The sequence below is a fragment of the Desmodus rotundus genome, chromosome 5 (assembly GCF_022682495.2).
Source record: "Desmodus rotundus isolate HL8 chromosome 5, HLdesRot8A.1, whole genome shotgun sequence".
Lineage (NCBI taxonomy): Eukaryota > Metazoa > Chordata > Mammalia > Chiroptera > Phyllostomidae > Desmodus > Desmodus rotundus.
This window is the reverse complement of record NC_071391.1, coordinates 160532924-160545481: the sequence shown is the minus strand read 5'-3', so window position 1 is coordinate 160545481 and position 12558 is coordinate 160532924. Positions and strand designations below refer to the sequence as shown.

General features: G+C 41.7%; 1 protein-coding gene across 1 annotated transcript in view; it reads right to left on the bottom strand.

Moving 5' to 3' along the window:
• NBAS (NBAS subunit of NRZ tethering complex) overlaps nucleotides 1-12558 on the bottom strand; it is a 267973-nt gene that overhangs the window by 142571 nt on the left and 112844 nt on the right. Inside the window, exon 29 of the mRNA XM_024552475.3 lies at nucleotides 809-911. Coding sequence (XP_024408243.2) covers nucleotides 809-911 — 103 coding nt within the window. The remainder of the gene's footprint in view (nucleotides 1-808; nucleotides 912-12558) is intronic.

The following is a 12558-nucleotide window of genomic DNA, read 5'->3' as shown; positions in this document are numbered from 1 at the left end:
GTGAGCACGCCAGCCAGGAGTTCACGCCAAATGGGAGAAACACACAGAAACAAGTAACTGCCCTGGAAAGAAAGACCAGTTATACTAAAGGACAAAAGAAGGCTTCACAGAGGCTGTTGTTAGTGAGCTGAGTCCTGAAAGCTGTCACAATTTTCAAATACAGAGAAGTAAGTATGTCCAGGCAAAGGGAGCAATGTGCACAGACACGGAAACATGAAACCACGTGACAGATCTGATGGAGCCGGCGGGGCCGGGGCGCCTGGTGCCCTGGTGGGGAGTGCCAGGGAGGCGGGAATCTGTTGCAGCTTTCCAGCCACCAAGAAGCGTGGGTCCTTTCTGGTAATTGATATGAAACGAGCAGCCAGTTTGGAGAAGGGGGTGTCGTGAAAAGGCGTGTTTTAGAGGAAGAGTCTCTGAAAGAGACCCGGAATCAGGGAGGCGGCTGGGAGGGTCACTACAAGTTACAAGTTAAGGGAGAGGAAGACAGGACGGGCTTGACAGACTCTTCTCAGGCTCCTGAAGTCGGTCTCAGTGGCCGCCCTGTGGGCGTGAGGAGTCCAGTGCGAGTCAGAGCTTCGCGCTGAGGACCGTTAACCCCTAACCTAGTGCTGCTGCAAGGAACAAAGACAGACAACACGGCCCGTAGGCAGGAGTGCGCGCAAACTACAAACCCTACCCGATCACCTGCTATTTATGTCAGTAGTGCCACTGACGGTGAAGTTCATGCCCATCACCTTTGTCTCCGATAAATGATCTGTAACAACCAAGATTTCTAAGTCAAAAGGAAATACGCTGCATATGTAGTTACCTCATAGCAGGCATCAGACTCCAGACACGTGTAAACATTCTGCTGCATAGTTAACATGTCTTGTAGCAACATTCTCCAATGAGACTCACTGACCGGAGGCTGCCTGTGGGGAGGAAAGGGGGAAAAAACAGTGATTCATGAGACGTCTCCAGCTGGTACCACCATTCTCTGTGCCATATGAGCTCCCAAATAATCAACAGAAGCCTATCTCATTTGAATGTCCAGGAATAAACCTGGACTACAGACTGAGGGAAAGGTCGGGCAGCTAGGCATCAGTGCTGGAGATGCTGCCAGAGGCGGCTCCGTGGTCGGCCACCTAGACACAAGACCGGAACAGCGCCACACGGCGATGGCGAAGGTAAGTGAGCTGCGAGCAACCGTGCTCTCGCAGAAAAAGCACTTGGAGCAGAATTAGTCTTGAGTCCCATCTTCTTCACTCTACCATCCTCAGCAGTAGATCTGCTCAGCTTCAACCACGTATGCAGACCCATAAGGCAACCAGTGGTCCTCGTGGCATCAGCTCAGCAGCAGGGAACATCAGCCGTTCCTTCCAGGGGGACCTTGCTGTAGTCCACAGAGCAACAGACAACAGAGCCCTGCTTCTTCCCAGGTGCAAGAAGGCAGAGCCTCATAGGGGAGTGGCAGGAATCACCCTTGTTGGCTTAGAAAGAAGCTTCATGCTCCACAAGAGCCAAGACCTTTTGTTTTCAGGGTGTCCTCAAGGACCTGTCAGTGCCACACTCAGGAGAGCCCAAAGCCTATGGAACATATCGGGTGCTCTAGCACATACACAATTCCTCCAGCTCGGAGGCAAGGTACCCACCAGGGATCAGTGTCCCACGAGCGGGAGGGCTACCCAACGTAGCTGACCAAATAGCATTTTATGTTAGTATCCAGGGTTACAGAGTTAGAGTCAACGGTTCAGATTCGCCTGCAGGTGTGGAAAGGGCCTTGTGAGCAATTTCGCCCTCAGTCAAGTATTAGCTGCACGATCCCGAGCGGGTCATTTTCTATTCCCGAGTTTCCGTTTCCTCACTTAAGGCCAGTCTCAGAGAGTGACAAGGAATGGATGCGAGCACCTGTGACAAAACACGGGCACTCGGGCAACATGCTCCTGAGCGGACGGATTGAGAGATGTTTCTTAATTTCTCTGAGCTTCAGAGTCTCGTTCTGTACACCATGAGGAATGACTTAAACAAAAATGCGTGAAAAGACACTCCCCCCTTTCTCCTGGTATAAAATGGCATTCAATAAATGTGAATGAACGAATCTGAAAGTTATGAAAATACTTCCTTTGTCTTTCTAGAGTCACAGACACACCAACGCTGTCTAGTGGGGGGAAGGCGCGCTTTAGTCCTCTCTGTCTCCTTCAAATACTCATCTTCGGTGAACATACGTGAGCTTGGAATCATCATTGCTTTCTAGTCTTGATATTCGACATAATCACGGATCCCCTTGTTTGAAAAGGGCAGATTTTGTTTTGTGTTGTGTTGTGTTGTGTTAGTCAAACACCAAATGACTGTTTCTTTTTCATCCATCTTCTCCTCCTCCAGGAGTTGCAAACAGGGCAACTAAACTGTTTGTGTATAACGGCGTTGCTATGGGGGGAAGTGTATATTGGGATCATTACTGTGAGGGTCTAGTCTTCAGGAGTTCTTCGCCTAAAACTATTAATAGCGTATGCTTCATTTGCTTACAGCATGTTATATTACACAAAATAAACAATTATTTCCACCCCGTATGCAATCAAGCATAAAAGGAACCTTTTTTCCCAGCATACAAAGACACAACACTGATTTATTTGCAACTCTTTGAAGATAATCCCTGACATTTTCCCATTAGTGAGACCCTGGTTTGTGAACTCTTTACATGGGACTCAAAGAATTAGAGGCTCTTTCAGATTAGGCTGCAGAGAAGTGGCAAAACATTTGATGAAGTGAGCGTCCACCTTGCACCTGCTCAGTAAAATCAGAGCGAGACACAGTCCAGCTGACTTCAAGTCACATATCCCAGCTGTTCTTCTGGAAGCCATCAACTCCAGGACAGACGGTATTATTGTTTTCTCACACATGGCTAGCCATAAGAACAGGTCCTAATTAAAACAGATTATAGGACATTATTTAAAAATGCCCTTTTCAGAATACATTCAGTAAGTAAGAACCAAGAGTAGAAATTGGAGACACTATGCAAAAGGTCTGCAAATTAACAGAGAAACCTCTGAATAAAAATATTATGTATTAGGTACAGCTTTGTAACAGAAGTGCATTTTCCGGGGAGAAATAACATTACACTCAAGATGGTGAACCTGACTTGTGTCAGATCCAGGAAATCCGCCACCATCCAGGACATGCGTAAGAATAGTCCAGAGGTGCTGAGGGCAGAGCTACTGAAGCAAATGTGAAAGAGTAAAGACTCCTTTAAGTTGATGACTTTGAAAAAGGAAGCTGTTCTCCTACACATGTGCAGGAAGTAGAACGCCAGGAGTGGCAATTAACTTCAGGACTTCAGAAGTGTTTGAGAGACTCAGTGCAAAGATGGTAGATAATCTAGCAGCAACAACAAAGCTTTCTTTTTTTTTTTTTTTCTTGGCATATAATTGTTTATAGTAATTTCTTTTTTTTTTTAATTTTTATTGTTATTCAATTACAGTTGTATGCCCTTTCTCCCCATCCCTCCACCCCACCCCAGGTGAACCCACCTCCCTCCCCCACCTCCACCCTCCCCCTTGCTTTTGTCCATGTGTCCTTTATAGTAGTTCCTGTAATCCCCTCTTCCCACTGTCCCCGCCCCCACCACCCCACCCCCCCGCCCTGGCTATTGTTAGATTGCTCTTAACTTCAATGTCTCTGGTTATATTTTGTTATCTTTTTTCTTCTATTGATTATGTTCCAGTTAAAGGTGAGATCATATGGTATTTGTCCTTCACCTCCTGGCTTATTTCACTTAGCATAATGCTCTCCAGTTTCATCCATGCTGTTGCAAAGGGTATAAGCTCCTTCTTTCTCTCTGCTGCATAGAATTCCATTGTGTAAATATACCATAGTTTTTGGATCCATTCGTTTGCTGATGGGCACTTCGGTTGCTTCCAGTATTTGGCTATTGTAAATTGTGCTGCTATGAACATAGGGGTGCACAGGTTCTTTTGGATTGGTGTTTCAGTGTTCTTAGGGTATAATCCCAGCACAGGATTTGCTGGGTCAAAGGGCAGTTCCATCTTTAGTTTTCTGAGGAAATTCCATATTGTTTTCCACAGTGGCCTCACCAGTCTGCATTCCCACCAACAGTGCACTAGGGTTCCCTTTTCTCCGCATCCTCTCCAACATTTGTTTGTGGATTTGTTTATGTTGGCCACTCTGACTGGTGTGAGATGATACCTCATTGTGGTTTTGATTTGCATGTCTCTGATGGCTAGTGATGCTGAGCATCTTTTCATATGTCTCTGGGCCCTCTGTATGTCTTCCTTGGAGAAGTGTCTGTTCAAGTCCTTTGCCCATTTTTTAATTGGGTTGTTTGTCTTCCTGGAGTGGAGTCGTGTGAGTTCTTTATATATTTTGGAGATCAGGCCCTTGTCTGAGGTATCATTGGCAAATATGTTTTCCCATACTGTTGGTTCTCTTTGTAATTTGGTGCTGTTTTCTTTAGCCATGCAAAAGCTTTTTATTTTGATGAGGTCCCATTTGTTTGTTCTTTCCTTTATGTCCCTTGCTTTAGGGGATGTGTCTGTGAGGATGTTGCTGCGTGGAATGTCTGAGATTTTCCTGCCAATGTTTTCCTCAAGGACTTTTATGGTGTTACGACTTATATTTAAGTCTTTTATCCATCTTGAGTTTATTTTCGTGTATGGCGTAAGTTGGTGATCGAGTTTCATTTTTTTGCACGTAGCTGTCCAGATCTCCCAACACCATCTGTTGAAGAGGCTGTTTTTGCTCCATTTTATGCTCCTGCCTCCTTTGTCAAATATTAATTGATCGTATAGACTTGAGTTTATTTCTGGGTTCCCTGTTCTGTTCCATTGGTCTATGTGCCTGTTTTTATGCCACTACCAGGCTGTTTTGATTACAGTGGCCTTGTAATACAGTTTGATATCAGGTATTGTGATCCCTCCTGCTTTGTTCTTCTTTCTCAAAATTGCTGCAGCTATTCGGGGTCGTTTATGGTTCCATATGAATTTCTGAAATGTTTGTTCTATATCTATGAAATATGTCATGGGTACTCTAATAGGGATTGCATTGAATCTATAAATTGCTTTGGGTAGTATGGCCATTTTGATGATGTTAATTCTTCCAATCCATGAACATAGTACATGCTTCCATTTGTTTGTATCTTCCTTAATTTCTTTCTTCAGTGTTGTGTAGTTTTCTGAGTACAGGTCTTTTACCTCCTTGGTTAGGTTTATTCCTAGGTACTTTATTTTTCTTGTTGCTAAATCGAATGGGATTTTTTTCCTGATTTCTGTTTCTGCAGTTTCGTTGCTGGTGTACAGGAATGCCTTTGATTTCTGGGTATTGACTCTGTATCCAGCTGTTTTGCCAAATTCATTTATTAGGTCGAGTAGTTTTTGAGTGGAGTCTATAGGGTTTTCCATGTACACTATCATGTCGTCTGCAAACAGTGACAGTTTCATTTCCTCCTTTCCAATTTGGATGCCTTTTATTGCTTTTTCTTGTCTGATTGCTGTGGCTAGGACTTCCAATACTATGTTGAATAGGAGTGGTGAGAGAGGGCATCCTTGTCTTGTTCCTGATCTTAGTGGGAAAGCTCTAAGTTTTTGTCCATTGAGTGTGATGTTGGCTGTAGGTCTCTCATATATGGCCTTAATTATGTTGAGGACTGCTCCCTTTATTCCCACTTTGCTGAGTGTTTTTATCAGAAATGGGTGCTGTATCTTATCGAACGCTTTTTCCGCATCTATTGAGATGATCATGTGATTTTTGTCTTTGCTGTTGTTGATGTGATGTATTATGTTTATTGATTTGCGAATATTGTACCATCCTTGCATCCCTGGGATGAATCCCACTTGGTCATGGTGGATGATCTTTTCAATATATTGCTGGATGCGGTTTGCTAATATTTTGTTGAGAATTTTAGCGTCTATGTTCATCAGCGATATTGGCCTGAAGTTTTCTTTCTTCGTTGTGTCTTTATCTGGTTTTGGGATTAGGATGATGTTGGCTTCATAAAAAGAGTTTGGGAGTCTTCCATCAGTTTGTATTTTTTCGAATAGTCTGTGAAGGATAGGGGTTAGCTCTTCCTTAAATGCTTTGTAGAAATCTCCTGTGAAACCATCTGGTCCAGGGCTTTTGTGTGATGGGAGTTTTTTGATGACTGCTTCAATTTCCTTTGCTGTTATTGGTCTGTTCAGGTTTTCTGCTTTTTCTTCATTCAGTTTTGTAAGATTATATTTTTCTAGAAATGTGTCCATTTCATCTAGGTTTTCAAATCTCTTAGCATACAGTTCTTCATAGTAATTTCTTACAATCCTTTGTATTTCTGTGGTATCAGTTGTAATCTCTCCTCTTTCATTTCTAATTCTGTTTATTTGGATCCTCTCTCTTTTCTTCTTGATGAGCCTACTTAAAGGCTTGTCTATTTTGTTTATCTTTTCAAAGAACCAGCTCCTGGATTCATTGATCCTTACAATTGTGCTTTTAGTCTCTATGTCATTTAGTTCTGCTCTGATCTTGGTTATTTCCTTCCTTCTGCTTGCTCTGGGCTGTCTTTGTTGTTGTTCCTCCAGTTCTTGTAGGCATAGGGTTAGGTTGTTTGTTTGAACTGTTTCTAACTTCTTAAGGTAGGCCTGTATTGCTATGAACTTCCCTCTCAGGACTGCCTTTGCTGTGTCCCATAGGTTTTGGGTTGTTGTGAGTTCGTTTTCATTTGTTTCCAGGAAGTTTTTGATTTCTTCCCTAATCTCGTTCTTGACCCATTCATTGTTTAATAGCATGCTATTCAGTCTCCATGATTTTGAGTGTTTTGGGTTTTTTCCTTTGGGGTTGGTTTCTAGTTTCAGACCCTTGTGGTCAGAGAAAATGCTTGATATGATTTCAATTTTGTTGAATTTGTTGAGGCTTGCTTTGTGTCCTATCATGTGGTCTATCTTTGAAAAAGTTCCATGGACACTTGAAAAGAATGTGTATTTTGCTTCTTTGGGATGAAAAGCTCTGTATATATCAGTTAAATCCATTTCCTCTAGGGTATTGTTAAGTGACACAATATCTTTGTTGATATTTTGTTTGGAAGACCTGTTCATTTTTGATAGTGGGGTGTTAAAGTCCCCTACTATAATTGTGTTGCTGTCAATATCTTTCTTGAAATCCTCCAAGATTTTCTTTATGTATTTGGGTGCTCCTATGTTGGGTGCATATATATTTACAATGTTTATGTCTTCTTGGTGGATTCTTCCTTTGAGTATTATGAAGTGACCTTCTGGGTCTCTCTTTATGGCCCTTCTTTGGAAGTCTATTTTGTCTGATATGAGTATTGCTACCCCTGCTTTTTTTTCCTGTCCGTTTGCTTGGAAAATTTGTTTCCAGCCCTTCACTTTCAGTCTGTGTAAGTCTTTTGTCCTGAGATGGGTCTCTTGTAGGCAGCATATGTGTGGGTCATGTTTTCTTATCCATTCAGCTCTTCTATGTCTTTTGATTGGAGCATTTAATCCATTTACTTTTAAGGTTATTATCGATAGGTAGTTATTCATTGCCCTTATTTCCTACCTGTGTTCCTCTGTCTTTCTCTTTTCCTTCCTTTCCTTAAAGCAGTCCCTTTAGCATCTCTTGCAGAGCTGCTTTGATGGAGCTGTATTCTTTTAGACTTCTTTTGTCTGGGAAACTCTTTATTTGGCCTTCTATCTTGATTGAGAGCCTTGCTGGGTAAAGTAGTCTTGGTTGCAGGCCTCTGGTTCTCATTACTTGGAATATTTTTTGCCATTCTCTTCTGGCTTGGAGCGTTTCCATTGAGAAGTCAGTTGCTAATCTTATTGGGGCTGCCTTGTATATTACTTCCTTTTTCTCCCTTGCTGCCTTTAAGATCCTCTCTTTGTCTTGGAAATTTGCCATTTTAATTATGATGTGTCTTGCAGTGGGTCTCTTTGGGTTCCTCTTGCTTGGGACTCTCTGTGATTCCTGGATTTGGGTGACTTTTTCTCTCCTCAGATTAGGGAAATTTTCCATCATTACTTTTTCAAACAGGTTTTCTATCCCTTGCTCTTCTTCTTCTCCTTCTGGTATTCCTATTATACAGATATTGTTACGTTTCATGTTGTCCTGCATTTCCCTTATTGCCTCTTCATTCTTTCTGAGCCTCTTTTCCTTTTCTTGCTCTTTCTGGGTGTTTTTTTCTACTTTGTCCTCCAGCTCGCTGATCCGATCCTCTGCTTCATCAGGTCTGCTTTTTATTCCTTCTACTGTGTTCTTCAATTCAGAAATTGTATTCTATATTTCCTCTTGGCTCTTGTTGATAGTATCTATTTCCTTTTTCATGTTGATATAGTTTGCAGTGAGTTCATTGTAGTTTCCTTGTAGTTTCTGGTAGTTCTCTTTGAGCTCAGAGAGCTCAGTGAGCTTCCTGATGACCACTGCTTTGAACTCAGTATCTGATAGTTGACTTGCCTCTGTTTCAGTTAGCATTCTTTCTGAGACTTCCTCCTTTCCTTTCATTTGGGAATTGTTTCTTTGTCTTCCCATTGTTTGTGAGACTCTTCTTGTTGGACTCTGCCTCTTAAATTGCTCTATTCTGACTCCCTGGGTTTATGGTATGAACTTCTATGGTAGGATGCCAATGGGATTCGGTGGTGCTGTCTCCTTAATCTCCTGTGCTCACTGGTCTTGAGCTGACGTTTATGGGTTTAACACGGTCTAACTCTAGTCTTTTCAGCACTCCAGGTTTTGTTGTCTCACCTGTGGGAAAAAGAGAAAGGAGGGAAGAAAGAAAAAAAAAAAAAAAAACAAGATGGGAAGGAGGGAAAAAGAAAATAGAAAAGGAGGAAAGGAAGGCAGGAGGGAAGAAGGAATAAAGAAAGATCGGAGGCAAGATAAGAAGGAATTTTAACAAAAATTAAAACATAGAAATAGATAAAAGAAGGCAGGAAGAAGACATAAAAATGGTAAAGGATGGGAGGAAGAAGGAATGAAGAAAAAAGAAAGAGAGAGGAAGAAGGAATTCAGGGGGAAAGGAGGAAAGGAAAAAAAAAAAAAATCTTCTGCTGGCTTTAAACCAGTCAGGTTAGTTCTGCTGGTCGTCCTGTCTGTGCAATGGGAGGGGGTGGTTGGAAGGATTGGTTTCACTTTTCTCCCTTCCTGGGACACACTCTTCGCTGTTATTCAGCCTGCAGACTCCCCTAACCCTTCAGCTTCCCTCTGCTGGGTGTTCTGCCTTAGTCCTAGAGAGCTAGTAGGCCCTGCAGGGCTCTGTGCTCAGGTGTTAGGTAGGCGTTGTAGGTGTGGTCCCTGGCAGGCAATCAGGCTGTGGATCAGCCAATCCAGCAGCTTTGTTCTTGGGATGTGCAAGGGGCAGCTCCAGCTGCTTTAGTTTGGAACGCGTGTGCGCGCAGCAGGGGGATCCAGCCGCTTTGGGTTTGTGAAGCTCTCAGGCGGCTAACAAAGCTTTCTTATTGCAGACTAGGTTCTAGAGTCAGCACGATCAGAAACTTTGACCATGCTGGTACAGTTGTAAAGAAACCTTAAGATGTGAGTTGCCAAATCCTTCTGAATTGCTCACTTAATAATTATTGAGAGAGGGCCACTGCTATGTAAGGTTCCACAGCAGATGTGGCTACAACACTTGCCCTGGAAAAAGCTTATGCTCCAGAAGGGAACATAAGACACATACGTCACTAAGTAGAGTGCACTGTTGAAAGAGGCAGAGAGGAAGAGAGGCAGATATGAAAAGAGGGACTTCTTAGGAAAGGGAGCTCCTTGAACAAGCTATTCCTGGCTGCATTACATAAGCAACTGCCCATTGTCAATGGAGGTTCTGACTGCAGGAGTCACCTGGGAGGTAGAAGTTTATGCATCTACCATGTCATGGCTGCTACCACTTGAGGGCAGGTACAGTGGGCATTTATTCCCTTCCAGTCCTCAGCCTAGGTAGGCAGCACCTGGCAGCTTGGCTCTCTCCAAATCAGATCTTGACAAAAAGGCCCAACTTTTTTGCTGCCTACAAGAGGCACATTTCAAACGCAAAAACACAAATTAGTAAAAGAAAAAGATACACCATGTAAACAGGAGGAATGACAGGCCATGTCGTCTCCCATAAAGCGTCTCATGCTAACGCCAATAAAAAGGAAGGGAGAATCAGGTAAAAAGCACACACATTGGAAAGAGAGAAGTAAAGCTGACTCTGTGCGCAGATGACATGACCTTGTATATTGAAAATCCTATGGAATCTGCAAAAACAGCTACTAGAGCTATAACAGATGAGTCCAGCAAAACTGGAAGACACAGATCAGTATATAAAAATGCAATTGTATTTCTACACACTAGGAATGAACAATCTGAAAAAAGAAATGGAAAAAACAATTCCATTTACAATAACACCAAAAAGAATAAAATGCTTTGGAATAAATTTAACAAAATAAGTATGAGACTTAAACAATGAAAAGTGTAAATATCATTAAAAGAAATTAAAGACCTAAGTAAATGAAAAGACATCCTGAATTCATTAATTGGGAGATTTAATACTGATTTAAGATAGCAGTACTCTCCAAATTAATCTTTAGATTCAACATAATCCCAATCAAAAATATAAATGATTTTTCTTGCAGAAAATGACTAGTTAATTCTAACATTCAGATGTAAATACAAAGGCCCCCCCAAATAAACAAAATAATATGGAAAATGAAAAATGAATTTGGGAGACTAATATTATCTATTTTTAAGACTTACTATATAAATCAACAAAATTATAAAATTTTGCTAGAAATGGCAGGAATAAATCTTTGTGGCAAAAGTTTCTCAACATGATGGCAAAAGCACGATCAAAAAGTACAAAATAATATGCTGGACTTCATCAAAATTTTAAAAATGTGCGCTTTATAAAAGACATAGATAAAAGAATGAAAAGATAAGGCACAGACAGGAGAAAATCTTTGCAAAGCATAGCTAATAAACAACCTAATTTTAAAAATGATAAAAGATATGCAAATGGCAAATGAGCACATAAAAATATGCATAACATCACTAGCCATCAGAGAGATGTAAATTAAAACCACAAGGAGATACCACTTCACACAGGTCAGAATGGTCATCATAAACAAATCAACAAACAAGTGCTGACAAGGTTGTGGAGAAAAGGGAACCCTAGTACATTGTTGGTGGGAATGCAGACTGGTGTAGCCACTGTGGAAAACAGTATGGAATTTCCTCAAAAAACTAAAAATGGAATTCCTTTTGACCTGGCAATTCCACTGCTGGGACTATACCCTAAGAATACTGAAACACCAATCCAAAAGAACCTATGCACCCCAATTTACAATAGCCAAGTGCTGGAAGCAACCTAAGTGCCCATCAGTAAGTGAGTGGATCAAGAAACTGTGGTACATTTATACAATGGAATACTACACAGCAGAAAGAAAGAATACACAGTATTGTGCTGTGTAGAGAATACTACACAGCAGAAAGAGCACATTCTAATAAGCTCTTTACAGTGTTTGACAAACTATTATTCTCTATAAGGGACATTTCCAACTCAAACTTCGAAAAAATCCTTTGTCTGTACTAACACTATTTTTTCCTACCCTTTGCCACAGCATGGATGGAACTGGAGAGCATTATGCTAAGTGAAAAAAGCCAGACGGTGAAAGATAAACACTGTATGATCTCACCTGTAAGTGGAACCTAATCGACAAAACAAGCAAGCACACAAAATATAACCAGAGACATGGAAATAAAGAACAAACTAAGTGACCGGAGGGGAAGGGAGGTGAGAGGGATAACAGGGAAAGAAGGAAAAGGGTCAAGTCAAAGAACATGTATAAGGACCTATGGACAAAGCCAAAGGGGTAGGGGAGGGGAGGATTGAATGTGGGGTACGGGGGATGGGCAGGGCAGGGAAGAGCAATGGGGGAAAAATGGGGACAACTGTAATTGAATGACAATAAAAAAATTGTTTTAAATAAAAAGATGCTCATTCGAGAAAGCTATTAAAACCAAAATCAGATATCACGACACACACTGGTTAGAAGAGCCAGACTTAAAAAGACTACCCACGTCAAGGGCTGATGAGGACGTGGAGCAAGTGGAGCCCTCCTGCAAGATGGTTGGAAACTCAAATGGTACCGGGAAAGCCAGTTTGGTACTTTCCTAAAAGTTAACCACCCACCTCCCATATGATCCTGCCATTCCGCTCTTATGGATTCATCCAAGAGAAAGTACATGTCCATCCAAAGACTGGTACATGGAACTCATAGCTTTATTTGTAAAAATAAACTCCAAACAGCCCAAATGTCCATCAACAACTGCATAAACAAATGTGATAAATCCATACGAGGAAATACTATTGAGCAAATAAAATGGAATAAATCATTGAACCATAATATAACATGGATGAATCACAAAATATTTATGCTGAGTGAAAAAAGCTGACTTCCCCCGCCCCCCCCCCCACCCAAGAAGTGTGTACATATGATTCCTTTTAAATTCTAGGAAACACAAAGCAATATTTGAGGACAAAAAAGTAGGTCAGTGGTAGCCTGGAAAGGGAAAGGTTCTGATGGGGAGAAACGGAGGGAGGGAATATAAAGGGGCAAGGGCGAA